At 39.2% G+C, this 27,936-nt stretch overlaps 1 protein-coding gene across 4 annotated transcripts in view; it reads left to right on the top strand.

The window, feature by feature from the left end:
* The window catches only part of LOC124717130 (poly [ADP-ribose] polymerase tankyrase-2-like), an 83,515-nt gene that overhangs the window by 32,615 nt on the left and 22,964 nt on the right, over nucleotides 1-27,936 (top strand). Inside the window, exons 2-3 of one of the 4 annotated variants that reach the window (XM_047243867.1) lie at nucleotides 1,108-1,257; nucleotides 18,934-19,400. In XM_047243867.1, the coding sequence (XP_047099823.1) occupies nucleotides 1,108-1,257; nucleotides 18,934-19,400 (617 nt within the window). Of the gene's footprint in view, nucleotides 1-1,107; nucleotides 1,258-18,933; nucleotides 26,297-27,936 lie in introns of those variants that run through there. The other 3 variants (XM_047243869.1, XM_047243868.1, XM_047243870.1) reach the window with 3 other exon arrangements.

The raw sequence follows: 27,936 nt of genomic DNA, 5'->3' as shown, positions 1-27,936 counted from the left end.
GTTGCCCCTGCAGCTATTGAAAAGGCTGCTGCCCCTCTTCAGGAACCACACGTTTGTCTGGCCTCTCAACAGATACCCCTCCATTGTGGTTGTACCTACGGTACGGCCATCTGTATCGCTGAGACACGCAAGCCTCCCCACCAATGGCAAGGTCCATGGTTCATGGGGGGGGGGGGGGGGGGGGGGAGGGGGGGGGGGGGGGGGACAGCAACTAGTCGACTAGTGAGGGGAAAGACGGAAATGACATCTCGGCTGTCGCTAGTGTCCTGGCAATGGAACAGTGGGTCGCCTTCATGTATCTCATGCTGCGCACAGACACTGAGGTCACTTTCTTTTGTGTCGCTACATCCGCCTTCCCCAGTGCTGACTACCACGCATCCGCTGGGCTGCTCGTCACGTGTCCATAGGTCAAGGCTAATCCTGGGTCGTGTGTCGATTGACAGTGATGTCATCCTGGTCCCAGTGCAGAACTGGTGCCAATTGTCTTGTGCTCTCACTGCACGCGATCGTCGCTGGGCCTTTTCTGGGCCAACAATAGTGTCAGGAAGAGACATTGTACATGCTGTCGACTTTCCACAACAACACATCACTGGTTTAATTCATATATTTGTCTCCCAGTTCCTCATATTTTGCATTTATTTAGATGTCATTCTTAGATGCACCAGGCACGATGTAACACAAAGAGATTTCTAGCACTCCTACAAACCTGTTCATAACACATCAGCTACAAACAACATCTGATGGTCATAGTACCACATTACATACATTAAAGGGTTGTTACTATTCTCCTTCTTGCGTGATTTATGTATTGAAACTGTGATGTCCAATGAATGTCTTTTCACTCCAATATAAGCATTGACCCTTGTATGGGCCTTTTGTTTGTGCTTCTATTTGTACAAATTCTTGTGTGATATGTTAAGCTATTGGTCTGGGGAATTTAATAGATGCTGTGTGTAAACAGATTAGATATCAGCAGACCCGCTATTTTCATTGGCTGTGTCCGTTCTGTTAGTTGTGTGTGAACAATCCCTCAGCAGGGTTGCCCGTTGTAAGCTGCGCACTGTCCTCCGTGTGACTACATTTTCTCAAGCAGTATCTCTCTCTCAGCAGCTCACCGGACAGCAACAGCAACAGCAAACCCACCACTCAGCCCCACAGTGAGCAAAGCGATGAGGACCGGACACCTAGCACAGCTGCCACGCCTGCGACTCCCTGCTGCACGTCACCACCTAATGTCACCGCTCTCTGCCTCTTGTGGTGAGTTCCTACACTGCATGTATACAGGGTGTACGTAAAGTGTGGGAACACTTTCAATTATTTATTGCACAAGAACCAAACATTGTGCAGATATAATACATATGTCATTTTGAAAACAAACCCTGAAAGGTTTTTTTCATGTATAGTGCCTCAGCGTGGTTTGGTTATTTGGTGATAGTCAGCGCTAGTCATAAACATGGCGAGTTCAGGTGCAGAGCGAGCTTCCTGTGTGTTAGAGTTTGGCAAAAATGAGAGTGCTACGGCTGTTCAACAGATGTTTAGAACCAGGTATGGTAAGAAGCCACCAACAAGGAAGGCCATTTACCACCGGCACAACAAAGTCGTTACGACAGGTTGCTTGTGTCCAGCAAAGAGAAGTGGACATCCAAGTATGAGTGAAGTGAATGTGGAGTGCGTACAAGAGACATTCATAAGGAGTCCAAAGAAATCCATGCGTCGTGCATCCTGTGAACTCGAAATGCCTCCAATGGCAGTGTGGGAATTCCTGCGACAGAAGCTATCTGTGAAACAATTCAAATTGGCGCTAACGCAAAAGCTCAATGACGACGACAAAGACAAGCGTTTTGAGTCTTGTCCGCAGTTGCAACAACTGAATGAGTATGGGGATGCCATCCTTGAACGCTTAATTTTTAGCGATGAAGCCACTTTTCACACTAATGGGAAAGTGAACAGGCATAATTGTCGAATCTGGGTACAAAGCATCCACAAAAATGCATTGAATTTGAGTGTGATTCCCCAAAGGTAAACGTTTTTTGTGCCTCGTCACTTCAAAAACTGTACGGGCCATTATTCTTCGACAGGAGCTCTGTCACTGGATATTCCTACTTGGTCATGTTTCAGCAATTGCTGATGCCTCAAATGCAATCAGAGTCTCTGTTCGTCTTTCAGCAGGATGGGGCTCCACCCCATTTTCATTGTGAAGTTCGTGGGTACATGAACACGGCGCTGCCACATCAATAGATCGGCTGTGCTAAAGAAGGGGACAGTTGTTTCATCAAATGTCCTCCCCGATCACCAGATCTCACCCTGTGTGACTTTTTTCTGTGGGGACACATTAAAGATCTGGTGATCTGGTGTATGTACCACATCTGCCACATGATGTGGCAGAGCTCCAGGAGAGGATACGGGAAGCAACTGCCACATTCAATGATGCCATGTTGGGACGGGTATGGCAAGATTTCAATTACCATATTGACATCTGCCGGTCACCCATGGTTCGCATATCGAATGTTTGTAAAAAAACCTTCAGAGTATATCTTCAAACTGCAATATGTATGACATCTGTACAATGGTTAGTTCTTGTGCAATAAATAATTGAAAGTTTTCCTGGACATTATGTACACTCTGTATGTTAACCACATTCACAATACAACATATGGGTATGTTAACTGAGTGTAATGGCCAAATGTCACTTTACTGTATTTTTTATATAGGTGAGCTACAGATATCATGAATATGTAGTTATTTATATATAAAAAAACAAAGATGAGGTGACTTACCGAACAAAAGCGCTGGCAGGTCGATAGACACACAAACAAACACAAACATACACACAAAATTCAAGCTTTCGCAACAAACTGTTGCCTCATCAGGAAAGAGGGAAGGAGAGGGGAAGACGAAAGGAAGTGGGTTTTAAGGGAGAGGGTAAGGAGTCATTCCAATCCCGGGAGCGGAAAGACTTACCTTAGGGGGAAAAAAGGACAGGTATACACTCGCACACACGCACATATCCATCCACACATACAGACACAAGCAGACATATTTAAAAATATGTCTGCTTGTGTCTGTATGTGTGGATGGATATGTGCGTGTGTGCGAGTGTATACCTGTCCTTTTTTCCCCCTAAGGTAAGTCTTTCCGCTCCCGGGATTGGAATGACTCCTTACCCTCTCCCTTAAAACCCACTTCCTTTCGTCTTCCCCTCTCCTTCCCTCTTTCCTGATGAGGCAACAGTTTGTTGCGAAAGCTTGAATTTTGTGTGTATGTTTGTGTTTGTTTGTGTGTCTATCGACCTGCCAGCGCTTTTGTTCGGTAAGTCACCTCATCTTTGTTTTTTTTATATATAATTTTTCCCACGTGGAATGTTTCCTTCCATTATATTGATATGTAGTTATTTCTTTTATAAACTGTAATGTTTGAGGAGGCAAGGATCAAAGTGATTCTCTGCATTCATGGGTTTGCAGTGTGACATATAGTTAAGTTCAGAACACAAATGAGTCACTCAATGCAGTTACTTGAGAAAGATGCAACAGAATTAGATTCCACCCTGAGGATAGTTAATGTATTTGTGTGTTGAATGTGATTTCTGCCTCAATGATCGTTTCCTTCTGTCCAAATTAATTCCGGAAGGACTGGATTTGGAAAGGAATTTTGGTGCGTTGCAGCTATATAATACTTTGATGTTATGTTAACACAAAACTTTAATGTCTCTGGCAGTATTCAGAAAGAAATTTTGAAGGTATAATGAGAAGGGAAAGACATATAAAATTATATGCAACAGTGCAATAAGGATATGTCATGTTGGGAAGTGTATGTGTTTAAATGTATGAATTTTGTATATTCTTTTTTAAATCACTTTCTCAGGCACTTCTATATGCTGTGACCACTGAAAATTTGTGCCATATAGGAACTCATTTGCAGATTTCTTGCTTATCACAAGCAGTCACCTTGATGATTAGGCCCCCTCAGCATACATTCACACCTGGCTGAAGCTTCACTTGTCCCTTACAATGCCACCTTTGTTTTCAAAACACTAGACCGACATGTCCCATAAGGTGTTTGGGAATAGCACCACTGGAGGAACAGTATCAGTGGAAATACGTGGCTCATCCTACTACTAGAGATACACGCGAGACTTTCTGGCAGCAGCACTTGGAAATCATTCACGAAAATGTCAGCCTCAGTAAATGTAAGAGTGAGACCTGTAGACACCCTAGCGATTAAGGTGGCTGTTTACGATAATCTCGATATCCAGGCAGTCTAGTTGCTGGCGTGGCTGAGTGTAGATGTCTGCAGCAGCACACGTCTCACCAGTTGTAAAAAAGCACCTGTAGCTCACAGAGTTTTGTAGCTGTGTCAGGTATTTTTTATTCATCATGGAGCAGTTTCTGTGCAAATCCGTTGTACAGTTCACCTTTCTTTTTAGAAATCAGTGACCAATGGTAGCAGGTGTCAGTACTTGACTTTGATTTTATGAAAAAATACTGTTATGCAACAGTGAATTGGTACAGTTGCCAGATGACTTAGTTGCCATTGCAGTTAATGTTAAAGCAAAATACATTCCAATCGGCACCTAAATAATACTTATATGGGCCCAGAACTAGCAACAGTAAGAGGATTTTACATGCTTTTAGAATTAATCAGAGGAGAATACAACACGCTATTGTATAACATGAGAGGCTCTGTAACTATTCAAGGAGAGTATGGGAGAAAAACAAGTATTTTATCATAGATAATGGAGTAAGACATGTTTCACTGGACTTAAGAAAACATATTCCCTCCTGTACTGTACACTGAATCAGGAATCTCAAGCTTTATTAACTAGGATGGTCAACCTCTGTTCTGTATGGCCTGCAGATCAAATACATATTTAAATGCCTCATGCAGCATAGGTATACAATTGAAGTTCACCAACCATGTCTGATAATTATGGATGAAACAGGACACTTACGCTGATATTATTAGTAATAACTAGGCATGTTAACTGCACTTAAGGGCTTTTCCATGAGACTACTTTCTTTTGACCCATTCACCTCAGTTCTAAGAAAAATAAATAAGTAAATTAGCAGAGAAATGACCAATTTTAGGTATAATATATATTTTAGTTTTCATTTTATTTTGTTTATTTATTTTACTAATGTTTTTTTTATGTTTTTGAATAATTTTCAGATGATGGCTTCACATTGCCTGAAATGTCATATAGAATAAAGCATAAAAATCTTTAGCAATCAATATATTTTTCTCTTCATGTAAAGTAAGGAAGATTACGTAAAAATTTTAATGGAATTTAGCACCACTTGCATTCACACTAAAAATTCCAATTCATGGAATTTACTATCGTTATTTTTAAGTTTATTTATTTTCTTGTACTGCAGCTTAATATTAACATCTTCATAAAGTCTAAGTTCCCAACCAATAATTAATTTATAATATCTGTTTGGCAAAATCATTTTTAAATTGTTATTGAGCTCGACACAAATTTTTTCATGAAATCTAGTGTTTAAATATTTATACCCAGCAATGTTATGTAAACCGCCTGTTGGCTTCTGTGTAGGGTTCTTCAACCAACATTTGTCTGATAATTTTTCTGACATTTCATGAGCGTCTGGCATTGTCAAAGCTTCACACTCCATTGCTGATGGTGGACTGGAGCTGAACTCGTGGCCACAGACTATATATACCGGGCATGCCAACGTCCAAGGGCTTCTCCACGATCATTTCTGGTGTAGTTCTCCTCTTGCTACTTGCAATGTTCATTCTCTGCAGCACAGAAGTTCAGGAAGTTCAGGATTCGAAGCTGTTCTCATGTTTGTATATTTCTATAACTTCTCTGAACGAACGGATGTGATAGCTCTTCTCCACAGCCAGAATTTTACTATGAGAATTTTAAGGCGAATTTTACTATGTGGTTGGCCTCACACAATGTGTACTTTGCCACGGCCGATTTCTCCACCTGCTCCAACCTGCAAAGTCCTTTATATTCTGTGATCTTGGTGTTGATTGATCGTCCAGTCATTCCAACATAAACTTCTCTACATGTGTATGGTATGTGGTATATTCCCGACATTGTAAGTGGGTCCCTTTTCTCCTTTTTCCAATCTAAGAAACTCTTCAATCTTCTTTGTTGGTTTTTGAATAGTCTTCACGCCGTGTATGCGCAATATACAGCCAATTTTGTCTGTCACCCTCTTTCCAGGTGTTTCATTTCGCGTCTGAGGTGCTGTGGCTCACATATTTGTATTGCTCATGTTACGAGTGTATTAATCACACTTTTTTTCTGTCTTGGGCAGTGACTTGATAGTTTGTGTGTGTATTGGTTCATGTGTGTCAGTTTTTGATACATGCTGTGTCCCAGATTTTCACCTGAATATGAGAAATATAACAAAGAATATCAACCAGCAACCAGTTACTGATGAAATCTAACAAGTAAAACTAGAAATTGAAGGTTTAGGTGATAATGTATAGATGCTATTAAAGGAACCAGACAAGCTGAAAAACAAATGGTTCCTTATCACAATATTTTGAAAAATTTAATAGTATACCACCAATTAAACAATGTGATTATACATTAAGTGAATCTTAAATGCAGGATGCATTGAATAAATATGAAGAGGGGAAAAAGAACAGGATATTAAAAAAATAAAAGATAAAGAACAAAACCTTAAAAAATAATTATAAGCATAACATTGTTGAACTATCAACTATTGTGAAGATAAAGTTTTTGGATTTAGAGCTGTCAGCTACTTTAAATGTATTGGTGTTTTGCCAGTTGAATTCAGATAAGATAAATTAACAACTGGTGAAAAGCCCTATGACACTACAGATGAAATGATGAACCATTTAACTAAAAATAGATTACTATGGATGGTATGAGTAATGATTTATCATATTATGGAGTGTTTTGTTCCATTCAGGAGCACTATATTCTGATAAGAATCAACTAAATGTATTAAATATATTAATTTGAGAAAAGAAATTGTTTATGTCTATTTTGCAAAATTAAAACAAGTAGAATCAAGTTCAGATCCTTCAGAATCAGATGAGACAGAATGTGAAGGTTTGATAAAAAAAAAGTTTACAGCAAAAATGGTTGAATATATCTAGATGTGTGATGTGTGTGAATTAATCGATAGATTAGCAGTAATTCATGGAGTAGAATTAACAGAAAGTAAAAATTACCTTAATGAAAAAGTAGGAATAACACAAAAGTTAATGATTAAATTCGATGATTTCATCACCATCAATCCAAGGATATTCCATACTTGATCAGGTTTCTCAACAACATCAACACATTTTGAAAGGGTGAAAAGCATGGTAAAGGATTAGTAAACATATTAATCAATAGACTATTATTCAAAATCCATCTACCTGGCTATAGATTTTATGGTACTGGAACCAAATTAGATGAAAGGTTAGCTAGATGAGGTAAAGGAATTAATCCATTATATGAAGCTTGCAAAAACCATGATATTGCATACCAAGACAATAAAGTTTTAGAGAAAAGGCATGAAGCAGATAAGAAACTTCAGTTAGCTGCAAAAGACAGAATGCGCAGTTCTGATGCTTGGTTTGGTGAAAAAGTTGCAGCAACTGCAGTTAGAGCAATAATGTATGGTAAACAAAAATTGGGAATGGGACTAGATGAGATGAAAATAGCTGAGGATTGTAAACAAATATTCATCCTCATAAATTGTTTATCTATATAAATGAATAATATCAGCAATAATTATTCTGTGCTATCTAGTGGCAAGACTAAAGCTAATTCAATCAAAATTAAACTCAATAATGAACCAATGCATATTATGATAATCTTTTTAGCCTACTCAAAAAAATTAAAAAAGAACAAAAAACTGGTAGAAATTTGCTCATAACACTAGACATACCTGTCATGCTAAGATTATTGAATTTCTATCAAAAAAGAAAGAAGGTTCTAATCTAACAAAACATGAAGGTGGATTCCTTCCTCTGTTGCTGGCTGCATTACCATTTCTGGCCGCTGCTGGCTCAATGGCTGGAGGAGCAGCTGCTGTTGAAAATGTTGTCATAAATAAGAAGAAAGTTGATAAAGAATCAGAAGAGTAAAAAAGACACAATCTTGCAATGGAGAAGGGGGAAAAAAAATCCAAAAAGTAATTGACAGGTATTGCAATGCATAAGAAATGTTGTGAAACAAATAAAAATGAGGCATTTTGGTATTATTTTACTGGATGATGAATTACCTTATAAACCAAAAACTTTGACTCTGGAATATTTAATTTAGATTTTTCTGATAATGTTGGCACCCTTAGGATATGCTGGTCTAAGAACAGTGATAAAAAGTTTGTGTTTGATTTATTTGGAAGAAATATTCTCGAAGAATTGTTTAAATATCTTGTGGTTCAAGTGAGTTGTTGTATAATGGACAGCAAATACAAATTTTAATGAAGTAATGTGTGGTCATTTGTGTCTATTTGTTTTAAAAGCATTGTTACATAACTACATGCTAGATGAAATTTTGAGTCTGATAAATGAACAATTTTGGAAATATGATAAAATGCGAAAAATACTGGGAAAAATAAAATAATTAAAATAAAATCTGAAGAATTTAAGTCTTTAGAATAAAAAATAAAAAATGAGTTAGCAAAATCAAAAAAGAAATTAGGTAGTATTCTTGAAGCAATTGAACCAAAAGTGGGAAATTTACTCAAACAATTTAAGAAAGGATTAGTTAAAATTTTTGAAAACTACAGGATATCTCCATTTTAAAGATAAAAGATTAGTACATACAAAAGATACTGCAAACTATTATGATGCAGTTAACAAACAATGAATTAAGTAATCTTATTAGCAAAACTGAGAACACAATGCAAAAACTGTTACCACAACACTTTTCAAAGAAAAATTTTGTAGCTTTATAATGATAATGATACCACTATAAAAAACATTGATGAAAGGTGGAAGGCTAGCATACATTTGCTTTAGACAGGTGAAACACAATAGAAAAATAAGTGTTGTAAAAAAATAGTAGTTGAATTTACTTTTATGACTGGAGACAAATTTTGTGATTAGTTAACTTCTTTTAAAATATTGATTCCACATCATTTTTTTCCCTTAATTTTATATCCTTTTGATTCTAGAAGTTCTTCTAATATTTTTATAAAACATTATTTTTATCAGAATATTCTTTGTAGATTACAGAAATAATTGGGGTCTAGTTCATCTCTAGTCAGACCGTCTACCACAGTCTTATTAACCATCTTATTGTTTGCTGTAGTAGTGCATTCTTGAGTGATAGTAATACACTGAACATGTTCTGCTGGTATGAGAATATTGTCATATAACCTATTTTCAGTTTCTTCATTACTGTTATCATGTTTCTAAAGTAATTAATTTTTTACATCAAAAAACTATCTATGTAATATTTTATGTCATGAAATTTCATATTGTATAGTTCTTTGCCTTCTTCAGACCTGAAGCGCGTAAAACCAGATTTAAAATTTTTCTTCAATCACTGTGTAATTGATGCACTGTTTGGTGTGCACATAACAAAAATTATTGTCTGGATGCTACCCAGAGTTGTTTGTAGATAATCTAGATTTGATTAACTTGCTTGGTGTTCCACCATCGTTAAAGAAATGATCTTTTTTTGGTTAGTCTGTGGTGATCATGCAGATGATATCATTGAGTTCTGTTTTGGATATTTTTTCTTACTTGGTGTAGATTTATACTGTTTGCTTTCTGTTCTTCTACTTGTACAGTGAGTTGTTGTTTTTGTTCATATCCCAATTTTAATTTATTTTCAGGCTCTATTAACAGTTGTTGACATTTATTTTGTTCTATACTACTTTCATCCTTCAGATAATCAACTAATATATCCTTAGTTATTATGTAATAGTCTTTCATTTCATCAGCAACTGTAGTTCTTAAATCCATTACTAGTTTTTAAAAATTTCAAACTGATAGTAACGTCCGAGTTGTCCATGTAAATTATTAGGAGTTATTTGTGTTGCTCCATTTTGTGCATAATCATATTATAAAGCTAATGGATCATTGCATCTAATTTCAGTATAATCTAGATTGTAATGTTTAAGGATTTAATGAAAAACAAAGGAAACGCTCAAGGTAAGATAATGCATTATCAAAAACTGTGAATAGCAAAAAGTGAACAACCAGAAGAGTAAATAAAAACGTTAAAGTGGAAAATAAAATGAAGGGGGTCAATAGCTGGAAACAGTGCAAAAATTTTGTTGATAATGAAATAAGAAAATCACATTAGCGAGCAGAAGTATTTTGAGAATGATGATGTAGACATAGTACTAATAAGAATAACGGTGTACAGGGCGAAGAAAGTAAAGACTTTGCTCTTTGTTTGGCAGTAGACGGTTGTAGGGGCTAACAGAAGATCTTGCAAAAAAGTTAAATGCTATGGAAAACTACAGTAATGTCGACAACTTTAAATCTAAAGAGTATAAGTAAAAATACAAGCTCTCTAAGAGTATCTCTACACAGTGAATTACATACAATTTTCTTAAAATAATGCAAAAAAAAAACAACTTAATTCTTGGTTACGACACAGTATATAATGCAGCTGTTGTGGAAGGGAAAGCAGTTTTTTTTAGAGATAAAGTAATCTGTAAAACATCTGCACTTTTAAGGGATGGGAGGCGCATAGTGGCATGGCATCAGGCTTTTTGCTAGTGAATATGTTTTTACTCTCCATGACATAAAACAGAAAAAACAGTTTCTGTAGATAATACACACACTGATAAGCCAAAACATCATGACCATCCCCCACCACAACACTGGTGGCGTTGCGGGCATGTGACACGGTAACAAAAAAGTGTAAGCGCAACTGGGGATCACACTACCGAAGACTTCAGTTGCAAATGGGGAAATCTACCGAGAGAAGCGACTTTTACAAAGGGCAGATTATTATTATGCAGAGCATGTGAACGAGAATCTCGAAAACGATGAAGGTGGTCAAATGTTCATGTGCTACTGTCGTGATCATCTACAGAAAGAGGTAGAAAGGCAGTGAAACTACCACTAGGCATTAAATGGTTGGACATCCATGACTCTTCACAGAGCGCAGGGTTTGGAGGCTTGTCGGCTCTGTATAGCATGATAGATGGTAATCTGTAGCATCTCTGGTGCATGCACAAGTGTTTCAGAGCACACCGTTTATTGTACTTTGTTGAATATGGAGATCCACAGCACAATACCGCTATGTGCTCACATGTTGACCCAACGATATCGCCAATTATGAATGCAGTGGGACCATCAGGACCCGACCATTGATCAGTGGAAACGTATCGGATCTTTAGGTGAATCACATTTTTTGTTACACTGGGTCGATGGCCTTCTCTACAAATGCTGTTGTCAAGGTGAACGTCAGTTTAAAACATATAGCGTGCCACTGACACAGGCTGGTGGGAGCAGCGTCATGCCATGGGAGACATTCTCCTGCACTTTCATGGGACTTGTGGTAGTAATCGAAGACAGCTGACAGCTGCGAATTACCTACATCCCCAATGGCGATGTCATTTTTCAGCATTATAATTGTCTGTGTCTCAGGGTCAGAACCGTGATACAGTGGTTTGAGGAATGTTATAGTGAACTCTCGTTGATGAATTGGCGACCAAATTCAGCTGATTTAAATCCTACAGAACCCATCTGGGTTGCTGTAGGGTGCCATCACAGCGTATGCAGATCAGTGGCCCATTACTTACACAAATTACATGACATGTGCGTAGACATCTAAAGCCACATACCTCCACAAACCAACCAACACACTGTCTAATCCTTGATACACAGCAACAGTGATGTATTTCATTCCAAAAGCAGACAAAGAAGCTATTAAGCATGTGGTCATAGCGTTTTGGTTCAACAGTGTAGCTAATTAGTCTGATTCATCTCACTCCTAAGGAAAGTATTTAAATTATGTGATTCCCAAAGAGATCCAGAGGTCAAACCTTAATTTTAGGTAGGTGAAGACTTTGGATGTGCACAATACTTGCCTGTTATTGTACTTAGACAAATGCTCATGGTACGACTACATTGAAAATGTACATCTACTGAAGATATCGCATAATGATGCTCACTGGTGGTGTTGTGGACACGTGAAGTGGCAAAGAAAAATTCTCACTCATGCCGTTGTGTGATAGGTTTTCAGGATTCTGTTTAACAGGTCAGGGGTCCGCTAAACTAAGGGGAGCCGCTGCACATGTAGTGGAGGCTGTTTGGAGGAGACTGGGGCTATTTTCTAATTAGAGGGTCTTGGGAAACAGGAAGGGCGTCAGTCTAAAATGATGCAGGGAAACCACAAGAAAGTAGATCTAGCAACAATCGTTACTGTAGTTATAAATCGTTGTAGCTGTGTTGGAAAACAACCAGAGCTACATGCGCTAATAGAAAGCACTGAAGCTCCAATGGTTATATGTACGGAAAGCTCACTAAAGCTGGAAATAAATTCAACCAAAATTTTTCAAAGGAGGTAACTGTTTCTGAAAGGGTAGATTAAGTACAGATAGTTGTGGGGCATTTATTGCAGTCTTGTAGTGTAATTGAAGTACATACTCCCTGAAACTTGGTATGGGTAGAGGCTAAACCTGACAACTGGAATAAACTGATAACTGGTTCCTTTTACTGACCCCCAATTCAGATGATTCAGTTGCTGGACAGTTCAAAGAAAACTTGAGTGTCATTTCAAGTAGGTACCTTATTTGTACACTTATAGTTGGTGATGACTTCAATTTATCTTCAACATGTTGGTGAAACACACGTTTAAAGTTGGCAGTAAGCGTAAAATGCCCAAAATGGTACAGAATGCATTCTCAGAAAATTATTTTGAACAATTAGTTCAAGACCCCACTCGAAGCTTTAATGGCTGCGAAAACATACTTGACCTCTTGGCAACAAACATCCTGAGCAAATAGGGAGCATCATGAAGAAAACAGTGATTGGTGACCGCATCGAAGTTAAAAAGAGACTGAAAACTGTGACACCCCAACCTACCAAATAATGCAAAATACATCTATTAAAAAAGAGCAGATAAAAATTCGCTTGGCGCCTTCCTAACAGAGACCAGATGTGATTTAAATTCAAAGAAGCAGTATAGACAGCAGTGCACCATGGTGAATAAAACAGGTCAGAACACTGTCACAGAAGCACCGAGAAATTCATGCTAAATTTATAAGCACGCAAAATCCCCAAGATTGCCGAAGACTTACAGAAGCTCTAAATTTAATGCAAACTTCAGTGTGAGACACTTTTAACTGTTTCCACAGTGAGATCCTGTCTCTAAATGTGGCAGAAATCCCAAAGAGATTCTGGTCGTATTTAAAAGTACAATAGCGGCAAGACGCAATGAACACCTTCACTGCGTGAAGCTACTGATGACAGTGCCAGTAAACTATAGTTACTTAACAGAGTTTCCAAAATTCCTTCACTGAAGAAGTCGAAAGAAATAGTCTAGATTCCGAAACAACAACACCTGCTGAAGAGAGTAACTTAGGAGTAGATATCCTCTGTGTAGCAAAGCAGCTTAAATCACATAATGAAGGCAAAGCCTCTGGTTCAGACTGTATGCCAGTGAGGTTCCTTTCAGAGTATGCTGACACAACAGCTCCATATTTAGCAATCATGTACAACCGCTCTCTCTTTGAAAGACCCACACCTAAAAACTGTAAAGTTGCAAAATTCGTACCAATACCCAAGAAAGGAAATAGAAGTAATCCACCGAATTACAGACCGATACGCTAACGTGGATTTGCTGAAGGATTTTTGAACATATACTGTTTTTGAACATCATGAGTTAACTCAAAGAAAATGAGTTATTGACAAAAAGGCAACACGGGTTCGGAAAATATCTAAATGTGAAACACAAGTAGTTCATTATACTTTTGAAGTAATAAGTCATATCAATAGAGGATATCCAATATTTTTAAATTTCGAGAAGGCTTTGATTCCATTCCTTACAAGCAACTTCTAATGAAATAGCATCCCTATGAAGTATCGTTTCAGTTGTGCGACTGAATTGGTGAGTTCCTATCAGAAAGGTCACAGTTCACAGCAGTTGTCGGAAAGTCGTAGAGTAAAACAGAATTAATATCTGGCGTTCCCCGAGGAAGTGCAATAGGCCCTCTACTGCTCCTGATCTACATACACGATTTGGGAAGCAATCTGACAGGTCTCTTAGAATGTTTGGAGATAATGCCGTCACTTACCGTCGTGCAAAGCCATCAGATGATCAACACCAATTGCTAAATGATTTTGTCAAGGTATCTGTATGGTGTGACAATTGACATTGACTCTAATAATGAAAGTGTTAAGTCATCCACATAAGCACTAAGAGGAATCCGCTAAATTTTGGTTACACAGCAAATCACACAAAGGTAAAGGCTGTAAAATCAACTAGGTACTTAAGGACTACAGTTACAAGTAGCTTAAATTGGAAAGATCACACAGATATTGTTGTGGGGAAAGTAAGCCAAAGGCTCTGATTTATTGGTAGAACACCCCAGAAAGGTAACAGGTCTGCCAAAAAGTTTTCTTACTCTTCGCTTGACCACCTTCTTCTGGAGTACTGTTGGGCAGTGTGGGATCTGCATCACATAGCATTAATGGAGGACATTGAAAAAGCTCAAAGAAGTGCAACTCATTTTGTATCATTGGAGTCCCATGGATATGATAAATGAGGTGTGTTGGCAACCATTAAAACAAAGTTATTTTTTGTTGCAGCAGGATATCCTCCTGTAACTTTAATCACAAACTTTCTCCCCAGAGTGAGAAAATATTTTACTGGCGTCCACCTACATAGGAAGAAATGATCATCATAATACAATAAAAGAGATTAGAGCTCGCACGAAAAGATTAAATTGTTTGTTTTCCCCACGCGCTTTTCCAGAGTGGAACAGAAGAGAAACAGATCGAATGTGGTTTGATGAACCCTCTGCCAGGCACTTAATTGTGAATTATTGCAGAGTAACTATATAGACAGAGATGTAGGTAGATACCAGTGAGGGGGCACATCATCTTGCTGCTAAATAAAGTTCTGTGGTTTAGCTTCTTCTAACTGAGGAATGTGCCATAGGTATAGCACATTAATGTAAGAAATGTCTGCCCTGGTAGCTGAGTGGTCAGTGCGACGGAATGTCATACCTAACGGTCCGGGTTCAATTCCCGGCTGGGTCGGAGATTTTCTCTGCTCAGGGACTGGGTGTTGTGTTGTCCTTATCATCATCATTTCATCCCCATCGACAAGCAAGTCGCCGAAGTGGCGTCAACTCGATAGACTTGCACCAGGCGAACGGTCTACCCGACGGGAGGCCCTAGCCACATGGCATTTCCATATGAGAAACGCCAGTTACAGTTGCTTCACTGAAAAGAAAAGACCCAAGAAGATTCTGTCAGGATATGGCACAATAATATTCAATTTAAGGGAGTCTTGTTACAACAGTACTATGCTGTAGCGATTTTATGACCCCCTCCCCTCCAGATGAGGATATATGGATGTTATGCGTGTCAATTCATTATCATAGATGGCACGATGGAGAAATTATTTATAGTCATGCAGCAACATTTCACTTGCAATCTTGGTCATAAACTGTAGGCTGTACGCTTTAGATCTTGTAGCAACTGCAAACGATAAGGACACAGCAGTATGAATCTCTTAAAAGTCTCCACACAGAAGTCGCTGGAATTGTTAATTCATGACTAGCTGTCCAAACTGATCTTTGGAAAGACATACAATGTCTCCAAACTGATAATACCATCTATGGATATTATTATCACTTGGTGAATTACAAAAGAACTTAAAACGGAATGGATGTTGCACTGTAGCAACAGATTCAGCTCTTGCTATCTGTAAAACCCAAAAATGTTTTTTCACTAGTCGGCATCTTTGCTACCAAAGCTTTCTAACAGAAGACACAGGAAACAGTACATATGCATGGGCACAGGTATACACTGGGATGACAAAAGGCACGGGATACCTCCTAATATCGTGTTGGACTTCCCTTTGCCCAGCATAGTTCAGCAATTCGATGTAGCATGGAGTCAACAAGTCGTTGGAAGTCCCCTGCAGAGATTTTGAGCCATGCTGCCTCCATAGCCGTCCATAATTCCAAAAGTGCTGCCAGTGCAGGATTTTGTACATGAACTGTCCTCTCTATTATGCCCCAAACATGTTCGATGGGATTCATGTTGGGCACACTGGGTGTCCACATGATTCACTCCAACTGATCAGAATGTTCTTCAAACCAATCACGAACAACTGTGACCTGGTGACATGGTGCACTGTTCTCCATAAAAATTCCATTGTTGTTTGGATACATTACAGCTATGAATAGCAGCAAGTAGTCGAACATGCAGAGGATCCAGTAGATTCCACGTAAACATAGCCCACACCATTATAGAACCACCACTAGCTTGCACAGTACCTTATTGACAATTTGGGTCAAAGGCTTCATGCAGTATGCGCCACTCTCGAAAACTACGATCAGCTCTTACCAGCACATATCGCTACTCATCTGACAAGGCCACAGTTTTCCAGTCGTCTAGGGTCCAACCCACACAATCATGAGCCCTGGAGAGGCACTGCAGGCGATGTCGTGATTTAGCAATGACACTCAAGTCAGTCATCTGCTACATTGTCCTGAAGGATATGTTCGTCGTATATCCTGCACTGGTTTCTGCGGTTCTTTCACATAGTATTGCTTATCTGTTAACACTGACAACTCTATGGAAACGCCACTGCTCTCGGTTGTTAAGTGAAGGCCATAAGCCACTGCGTTGTCCATGGTGAGAGGAAATTTGGTATTCTCGGCACATTCTTGACACTTCGGATTATGGAATATTGAATTCCCTAACAATTGCCAGAATGGAATGTCCCATGTGTCTAGCTTCAACTACTATTCTTTGTTGAAAGCTTGTAAATTCCCATTGGGGAGCAACAATCATGTAGGAAACATTTTGACAAGAATCACCTGAATAAAAACGACAGCCCCACCAATGCACTGCCCTTTTTATGTCTTACCTACACTATGTACCACCATCTGTATATGTATATATTGCTGTCCCATGACTTTTGTCACTGCAGTGAACATCTTTGAGTTGCTATTTCATTTGATATATTATTTATAATTGTAAACTGAATGTGATAAATGCTGCAAATCATTCAAGTGGCGATACTCATTTTGAAACCCCCTTTATTTATAGAAAAATAAGAGTATTTAATCGATACTGAATTTATCAGGTGAGGTATGTCACTTGGCAGAATGATAAAATGAATTTGTTCTTAAGTGCCTTTACTTTATAAATATTTTCCTATATTTTACTCCAGACCACATGTAACTCATTGTTTGTCTATTAGACTAATTGTAGTGAGACTGTCACATGCAAATGACATGGTGAGTTTCTCATTTGTACATCAGCTGTGTAAGATCGATAGTGTCCGTAATGTCAAGATTTACTTGGAACTGAATTTTGAACGTTAATCTTGAAAAAAGCATCAGTCTTTAGTTTACTCTCATATCCTGCATGTTTTACCATTGCCCTCAAACACATTGCAGCCACAAGAATTTCGGTTCGAAGTAAGTGTGTATGTGCAACTGACTGCATGTGTATGTGCGTGTTGTGACGCAAGCACATTTATCTGTAAAGGTGAGCACTTGTGGATGAGCATGCATTAGTGTAGAGGTATAGAAAAGTCGAGGTAGTGTCATTGCTATACATGAAATATTTTGACCTAATGACTTCTGAGTAAAGAGTACCTTCCTCTATTTGATTAGGATGCTGTCAAACATTTGCGATTAACAGTACTAAATTTCTTTCTGCCTTGTCTAAGTAGATATTCTTTAAGTACTTGAAGATGTAATTAGTTTTTTGTGTTGCATTTGCAACTGTCAGAAGGCTACTAGTGATTGTACGTGATATCTCTTTTTAGTGGAGGACTACGACTGCTTAACAGTTATATGGAGATGGTATCTGTTCTTTTGGACATGTCCAAAAGAACAGATACCATCGGTGACCATGCAGCTTTCTTAGAATGAAATAATAATTAAATCAAGACCCTAACCTGTCGACAGGAGTTGATATACATTGACAGGAGCAGTTGAAAATGTGTGCCCCGACAGGGACTTGAACCCGGGATCTGCTGCTTACATGGCAGATGCTCTATCCATCTGAGCCACCGAGGGCACAGAGGATAGTGTGACTGCAGGGATTTGTTCCTTGCATGCTCCCCGTGAGACCCACATTCCCAACTTAATGTCCACACATATGTCCAAAGGAACAGATACCATCTTCATATAGTTAAGGCTAACCGGCCATTGACCTTCTTCTTCTGTGCTGGATGCACACGCATTGCCCGAACTCTTACGGGATGGTAATATTGTCTGCTGTGAGTAATGAGTGTAATGGGCAGGGACACTACGAATGCAGTGTGTGGACATTAAGTTGGTGAGTCTCACGGGGAACATGCAAGGGATAAATCCCTGCAGTCGCACTGTCCTCTGTGCCCTCGGTGACTCAGATGGATAGAGCGTCTGCTATGTAAGCAGGAGATCGGGGCTCGAGTCCCAGTCGGGGCACACATTTTCAACTGTTCTCATTGATGTATATCAATGCCTGTTGACAGCTTATCATTTCATGCTTAACGGCTTTATGCTGAGCTTAAAGGAAGCCACCGTCATGAATCAGTGTGACAAAATGTGAGGACTTGTTTTACAGGTGGAATGTAGTAATTATAGTGGCGAGTGAATGAAGACTTTGAAAGTACAATACCACTGTGAATCTGTTCCTTAACATACCAAGACTTTCCATTATTCTGTAACATAGAAGAGAGAGAACGGTAGATTCAATTGTTTCCAGAGGTTGAAGTTCTGCTTCTGAGATCGTTTCTTTCATAAAGTGTATGTGTTTGGAGAAAAATTGTGAGAATGTCTCTGTTTTGTGCAGGAGTCTTTCTGCAGAGGAGAAGGGCAGGAGGCTGATAGAGGCAGCTAAGCAGGGGACAGTGGAAGAGCTGGAGGAGCTACTCGCCGTTGGTACAGACGTGGGGACGGGGGACAATATCAGGAGCACTGCCCTGCACTGGGCAGCAAACAGGGGACACACAAAGGCAGTGAGGAGTCTGGTGGAGGCTGGTGCAGTGGTGGATGCCAGGAACTACTGGCAGAAGACGCCTCTCCACTACGCCGCACAGAATGGCCACACAGCTGTGGTGGAGGTGCTGGTGGCGTCCTCTGCCGACCCCAACATCAGAGATGATGACGGGTGGACGCCGCTGCATGATGCGGCATACTACGGCCACGCAGAGGTGGTGACGACACTGCTAGAGGCAGGAGCTAATAGGAGGGCCACAGATGACTGGGGTAGAACCCCGCTGGACGTCGCCAGGCAGTACAACCACCACCAGCTGACAGGTATGCTAATATGAGGCTAGTCTGTGGAGTACGGTGAAAAGGATGAATTCTCGTAATTGTTAAAATAAAGAACACAAAAGAGTTACTCCTGTAGTCATTTTTGTACTCATACTTACAAAGTACATGAACATCAGAACAAGAGCAATAATACAGATGTCTACAAAGTAATGTGTGTCATCAGAAGCAAGATTCCATTCGTGAAAACTCCACAGAAATCAAAAATACTCCGTTACTAATAAATACCAGGTATCTACAATATTCAGTTACTGAAAAGTACTCAATAGGAGCATGTTCATTACTACATGAAACAATCTTAAATTTCATCATACCCATGTTACTGGCGTATAATCTATATAGTGAGAAAACATCTTCAAACCTGAGGTCAAATTTATTTGCATGTCTGCCATGAAGATGGTGCAATAATTTGTGATTATAGTCACAATGTGGCATTATTAACAATACTCACACCATATTTGGCCTGATGTCAAACTGTATTTACTCGTGTGTCTGCAGTACACATGGTTCAATAGCTAGTGTGTTTAATTACAATGTGACGTTGCTAGCAATATTAAAGTGATGCTATGTATTTATAATCTGAAATAGTATTGTCATTTTAATTTAAGTAAAAGTAACTGTACAACAACTTCTAATCATACATGACACACACAACTGCAGTGTTGGAGTTATAAGACGTATTAGCATGTATAGGGTAACATGGAACTACACTCTCACACTACAAGGTGCTACAGAAAATTTATGCTCTTTTCAGACTGTCCTTCTGTCCATTTTCACTGCCTTTCCCTCAGCTCAGTGTCATGTTTGCAGAGCATCTGCAGGGGCTGCCACACAACCATCATGCAACAACTCTGGTTGGACAGGCGCCACTGCCGACAGTGCCCTCGTTTTCCCAGCAGTCACACTACCAAATTGTGTGAATCTTCACCTTTTCGCGGTGCAAAGACTGTTCCAAAAAATTTCGGGCATGCAGCTGCATAAATACGACTTCTTCTTCTAATATTTTGGCTGAATACCGTCCAGCCATCTTCAGATTTGGTTGACGACGAATTTAATTAACAGATATAGTGGCTTCAGCCTAGATAAATCATGGAATCTGACATTTTCTGTAATAAACTCACAAAGATGTCATGACAGTGCAGCTCACAATGATACATCAGTGTCACTGTGTGGATCGATCGCGCAGCCATAGATCTAATTCCACGCATATGTGATACCTCTGTGCCACTAATAAACATCTCTGGCGCCTGTATCTTTGGCCGCATGTGCAATGGTGCGGTCCACAGGTTTAAAAGGATGGAGTAAGTCACCCCCCTCCCCAACCAGCACAATGTGGCCGATGTTTATCCTTTGAGCACCTCATCACAAAATGTGCACAACAAGCTAAATGCTGTAGCTGTGGTGGGCAACACAGCCTCTCACAATGCAGCCTCAGGGAAGAAAAGTGCGCAGACTGCTCAGGAACGCACTCCACCTTATCCTATAAATACCCCCCGCAGGCCCGAGGAACCAACTAGCACTGAAGCCCGTGCCCCGATCAAGACAATGAATGGGCCAGATCACCCACCCACAAAAAAGGATGAGAATGGTGAATCTGTCTCAGCTAACCATATTGTCTTCAAAAACGATCTTATAATTCTGATGACCACCATTTGGGTCAACCTCCTCAAGACTGATGCGAGCACATAAAGAAAGCTATCGACTGAGCCTCTCTGAAAGATCCTTGAGAGGGGAATGATAGCAACACAAGTAAGAACCACACTGCATGTCACCATCACAGAGGCATGGGACCTGTAAGCTACACAGATACTGAACATTTAAATACAAACACCCCCCACCACTCCACCTCACTGCACCCTCCTCCCCTCCACCACTCCACACTGCAACACCCACAGCAGGAAAGTAGTGCCAAAAGACAAGAACAACAGTAAGAACTAACACACACACACACACACACACACACACACACACACACACACACACACACGCACACACTCTCTCTCTCTCTCTCTCTCTCTCTCTCTCTCCACTATGGATATCACGAACGAAAGAAACCACCTAAATCTCCTCTTTGCAAATGAACAAGGGATAAAAAGTAAACGGTCTGTCCTCATGCACACACTCCACCAACAGAACATTCACATTGCTGCAATTGCTGCATGACAGAGACAAATGTGACTTCGTGAGATATACCACCTTCTGTAAAGACAGGCAAGATGGAAAGGGAGGCATTGCAATTTACGTAAACAACACCATAACAGCTAAGGAAATTGCACTCCCACAGGCGTATGATAACCTAGAGGCCATAATAATTAAGATCACAGACAGGAACAGGAGAACCCTCAAAGCAGTATGTATGTACAACTCACCAGGTACAGCACTACCAACACAATTCATCCAACACGTCGTCACACAAAACCACACAATCCTAATGGCAGATCTGAACGCCAGACATCACAGTCTAGAAGACAGACTAGACAACAGAAACGGCAGACTACTATTCGACCTAACTATCACACTCATACTCAGACTACCATTCAACGAGCCCACCTTCATAGGCTTCAAGACACATCAAACCCAGACCACATCGTCTACAGCCCAGACCTCGACGACACCTTAACAGAAACAAAAGTAGGCGACTCCATCACGAGCGATCATCTCCCCATCATATTCTCAACAACAGCAACACAACCCTCGCACCCAACTAGCAGAACCATAAATGTGGACTTGACAAATATCAAGACATGCTAACAGAAGAACTAACCGCCCCCATCAGCATCACAGACACAGACAAGCTACAACATGTTGCCAACAGACTCGAATCGGCCCTCCAAACAGCCATAACAGAAGTGATACCCACAAAAACAATAGAGAACTGGAAACCCTACATCCCCCCAGAAGCGTTAAACCTTATCCCACAGAAAAAAACAACTACAAAGACAAATGAGACGAGGAGACAAACCACACCTGAAACGACAGTGGAAGAGATTAAATGCCAGGGTCAAGAGTATCATTTCAACACACAGACAACAACAGTGGGACGACACATGTGCTCAGCTAAATTACAGAGAGGGCAGAAAATTCTGGAACAGATTCAAAACATTAACAGTACAACGAAAGATCAGTCAATCCACCCTGCTGGTAAACAAGGAACCAACGACCGCCCACAAAGAACAGGCTGAAGCATTTAAACAGGTGTTACAAGAAGTTTACTCATACCCAGCTGACGACAATTTTGGCGAACAATTTAGACAACATGTAGAATCCCAACTGCCACAAATACTAGCAACCCCCACGAGCGACACATAAAAACAACTAGCCCTCACTAGAGACATAACAGAGACCGAAATAGAAGACGCAATCTACACAGGAGGAAACTCTGTCCCTGGAGAAAATGGTATCCAACAACTCCACTCCCAAAAAGCCCCATCACATATCCTTATCCCCATACTATCCCTCATCTACAACTTCTACATGAATCACGAAATGCTACCGACAAATTAGAAAACCAGTAGAACCATCATGATCCTCAAACCCGACAAACCCAGGACTGACCCTCGTTCATATAGACCAATATCACTACTTGACGTAATAGGAAAGACATATGAATGCATATTGACAGACAGGATACGAAAATACACAGACGACAAAGGATTAATCCCCCCAATACTGGCAGGTTTTCGGCAGAAGCACTTGACCAATGACTCCCTTTTGAAACTGACTATCAGCATAGCGAAAGGCTTCAACAAAGGACACTGTAAACTCTCTGACCTTCTGGACATCGAGTGTGCCTTTGCCAAACTGTGGCACAATGGCCTGCTATATAAATTATCTGAAGTAGGACTCCCAACAAAAATGATAAGAATAATAAAAGCCTACCTAACTGACAGAACTGGCATCATACACGTAGGAACAGGAAAATTCGGAGCTTTCACACCACAAGCAGTGGTACCTCAAGGAGGAATACTATTCCCCTTAGTATATACACTATATACCGCTGACATCCCCATAGTTAGGACATGTACAGAAACCATAGGTCTGTATGCAGACGATACAGCCTACTGGTGCACAGAACTGAAAGCAAGCACCGTACAACAAAAGACAAACAACTACCTCACAAGACCAGAACAATGGATGACCAAATGGTGAATTCGCACCAACCCCAACGAAACACAAACAGTTCTCTTCAAACTCAGGCATTTGATCAAAAAACGACAGCAAGACGACAACGACATCCAGCTATCACTATCGAACATGCCCCTTACACTGAACAACTCAGCCAGATACCTTGGAGTACACCTAGACCAACACCTTAATGGGAAAATACTTCTGAATCACTTACTAAACAAAACACAACTAAGACAAGACTTAATAAGACAGGTGCAAGGGCGCTTCCATGCTGCAGCGATGAAACAGCCCTACATACGTATAAAACGTTCATAAGACCAATATTGGAGTATGCAGTCTACCCACTCAGGAGAATACAGGCCGACATAGCAGAAAAACTCTATAAAAAAGAAAGACTACTTATACACAGCATCACCCAGTTACCTCCCACATCCCCCAGCAATGAAGTGTACACAAGCTCAGGCATAGAACAACTACAAACCAGAATGGCCAAACTCAGGGTGAGGTATGGAAAACACATACTCCACACCAGGCCAGACATGGAGAATATTATCACCATAAATGGAAGGGAAAAAAGAAAACCTAAGTACAAATACATACCACCCTCATGCACAATAGCCCAAAACATAGCCAAAACATTCCCTGACCTCATCCCAATCCTGCAGCCCCTAAATGAAAACACAACATCACCAACTCACCTTGATGAAAGAATAACAGATTAAACACACACACAAAATACACCAACATAAGAAACAAACAAACAATCTAAACAACACCAAACACCTGACAAAACCAATCACCCCCTCTCAGGATCAGTTAACAAATAAAAAGGTCAACCAAAATTGAAAATACGCAAAGAAGAGACGCAACACTGCCTATAAATGTACACTACTAAAAAAAAATTTGTAAAACACCTACAATTGGAATCTGATATATACAACAGATTACCAAAATATACGTATAACAATAAAGAAAATCACTCTCGATACTTACTGTGAAAATTCTAACAATCCACAAACAAATATATATTTCACTCAATTATTTCTTTTGTTTTTAACATGCCTTTTGTTTTTATTATGTCTTCTATCCTTATGTATTTTATATCTATTATGTTTCTTGTTTTTACTTAAAACCTACATTATATTAAAATACGTTACATAAACTTTTTTGTATAAAAAACTAAATATACTATAGTACTTGATGTAACATAATTGTAAGTCATATATGACAACGCACTTCTGAGAAAAATAAATAGTGTCAAAAATAATAAATATGTAAAACCCCTATGGCTGAAAGTGGACGCCAGCATGCAAATTTTATAGAATACCAAACTGTGGCTTGCAGGAAATGTAAAACTGCTTTGCGAACTTGTGTACACAGTTCAGCTAGAAAACTGAGCACATCATACGACATGTGAATGGTACTCCACTCCAAAGGATTATAAAGCAATGACACTTATAATTTTTTTAAATTGCTATACAGTTAGAAAGAACTTAGCAGTTTGTCAAAATGAATGATGAAACGTTATCATCAAAAGTCTGAATTGTCAAAGAGGGTAGTGCTGGTAACTACGAGGTACTAGCAAGTTACCTGTCTTACAAATTACAATAGAGTAGCAATGTTATGTAATGTTTCTCAACAGTTGGAAAATTCAGCTACAAAACCTTGAGCTAGCCAAGCAGTCCACACAGAAATATGCGCCATAGTTCCACTTTGCAGTAAAACAGAATTAAAAGACACTACATGCAAAAAATAATATTTCTGTCCTGATTTTGTTGTCATGTCTACTATCCATAGTCAGACTAACACTGTTGAAAGACAAAGTTGCACTTGAAGCAGGAGCCAGATCATCAGATGTAAACACAAGAGAACACTGCAGATTTCATGACTCTCCACACCAAATGTGATACACATCAGTCAAAATCGTGCAAGGGAGGAGGTAATGAAATACATGAAACTACAGGAAATAAAATTCACTGTTTTGGTCCATAAATCAAATAAATAGTCATTATTAACTGTATGTCTATTGGGTGAGTTACTGTTTCGTCAATTAACTGAAATTTGCTGTCTGTATTTTGCGAGAAAAAACTGGATACTTTGTGTCAGCAAAGTAACCTGTTTCATAGCTGTAAGCAATAAAGACTGCAGATAAAGAGCTTCTCATACTTCAGCATCTCTATACAGCCATACAAATGATGGCATTCATGTACTGCGTAATCAGCCACAGACTAAAACATTGATGAGGAGCTTTCATTTAAAAGTATTTCAAAGTTCTTTTAGTGCAGATGTGTCAGACTTATATGTGCAAGGAAAATCTGGTATGGCAATTGATATCAATATAAGCTTGGCATGCTTTGTTATAATCAATGAATGAATGGCATGAACAGAATGACACCCTAGATGTTGAACAGCACTGATTTTGGAAGGATCACTCACGTAAACTCAGACTCACACTTTCTCACCTGTCAACAGATCGAGGCTGTCAGAGGGTTGCACTATTTCTTTACCTCAATAAAGCATATGACTCAGTACCACACTTACAATTATTATCGAACATGGGATCGTATGGAGTATGAAACAAAACTTGTGACCAGTTAGTGGTTTTCGTGTTATGGACGACACAGCAAAGTTATCTTGGATGGATTGTCATTAATAACCCATCCCAATTCAAAAATAACAGTGAAGTGCATAGCTACAACACTAGAAGAAAGGATGACATTCATTTTGCTGGATTAAATCTCACTTTGGCACAGAAAGGGGGTGAATTATGTTGCCACAAAAATCTTTGGTTATTTGACAAATAGTATTAAAAGTCTGACATATAGCCAACCAACATTTAAAAGCAAATTAAAAGAATTTCTGAATGACAACTCCTTCTACTGAGTAGATGAGTTCTTAGATATGAAATAGTAAACTGTAAAAAAAAATTAATTAGTTACAGTATTGCATTTCTCTTGTAGGAAAAGTGTCCAGTGAATCAATCTCCTATACAGTAATTTACTCACAATTAAAAACTTTATTGGCCTGTGGTCTGAACAAAAAATTACTTTATGTTTATAGAATAACTTCTTAACTGCCCAAACTACAGCCAAGGTTTCCTTTTCAGCAGTAGAATAGCTTCTCTCACAGGAGTTTTCATACTGCTACCAAAACTTAAAGTTGTTAGCTTTTCTCTCTTTCTTCCTCATACTCCTGGACAGTCAGTTACATATTCAGAAGCAATAACGGGCATACAGATTTCGTTTTCTCAGAATTCAGATGTCTGAAAATCTTGGAATAGCTAAGTTTGCATTTTGAAGCTTTCCACTGTTCCTGACGCTCCACACTCTATGAAAAATGAGATTTATTTGGTTGCAACAGTTCATGATTTGACTTGGTATGTCCCTTCGGTGAAATCCTACTAAACCTGGGGAATATTTTAGCTGCATCTGATTCTTAGACAGTGGACATTTTCTAATTCCCTCTATCTTTTTGGGTCGAGGATTAATAGCTTGTTATCTTGCTATATGTGCCAGAAAGTTTATTTCACTCCATCCAAAATACGTTTTTGAAAACTTGATAGTTATTCCCCGTCCATTTAATATTCTCAACAATTTTTCCAGTAATGTTATATGGTCTTCCAAGTTCTTTGCCAATATCATAACATCCTCAACAAAAATGAGTACCTTCTCTAATAACTTGTTCTCTAATACCAAATCAAGTGCACAAATAAATTCAGCCACTGGTACATTAAGGATGAATGGTAAAACTTTATAAACTGTTAACACCTTCCATCAAACATATGCAAACAGCACTTGCCAGTAGTCCTCTGTGAGCTATACAGTTCTTAAATACTTAGCGTTGTGAAACCTAACCAAAATTTCCCATCAGACCTCTATAGGATTTTCCAACTAACCACCCGATTTATCTCTTTCCTCACTGCTCACATATGTCTCAAGCAATGAGGTAGGGAGTCTTCAAAAATTGTTGTCTGGCTTTATCTTAAGTTTAGATACATATCCTTCGCATACCCCTGGTTTATCACTGAAAGATTTATCGTTTCATTTCAGTACCTTTACCAGCTGATCTCTCTCCCATTAACATATCCTGATGGCCCATTACATTTCTCTTTGACCTAACTTTCCAAACTGATACTTCTATCGATTCAAATTACTCTTTGTGTGTTTTCTTCACCCATCAAGCCTATATTTCTATCTAACTTTACCTTCCTACTTTTCAACTTCTCATCAGAATCAGATTCTAATTGTCCCTTATTCCACATAACACAGACCTGATGATCACAATAATGTATATGTGCGTTATGCTCTCATGGTAAGCCTAGTAATACACCATAGCTGACTATTCAGTCTATACATAACAATATAGATAAGTTAATGTCATCCATACCAAACAA

This window comes from Schistocerca piceifrons, chromosome 9 (genome assembly GCF_021461385.2).
Source record: "Schistocerca piceifrons isolate TAMUIC-IGC-003096 chromosome 9, iqSchPice1.1, whole genome shotgun sequence".
NCBI lineage: Eukaryota > Metazoa > Arthropoda > Insecta > Orthoptera > Acrididae > Schistocerca > Schistocerca piceifrons.
The sequence above is the reverse complement of the archived record's forward strand: the minus strand, read 5'-3'. Positions and strand labels throughout refer to the sequence as shown.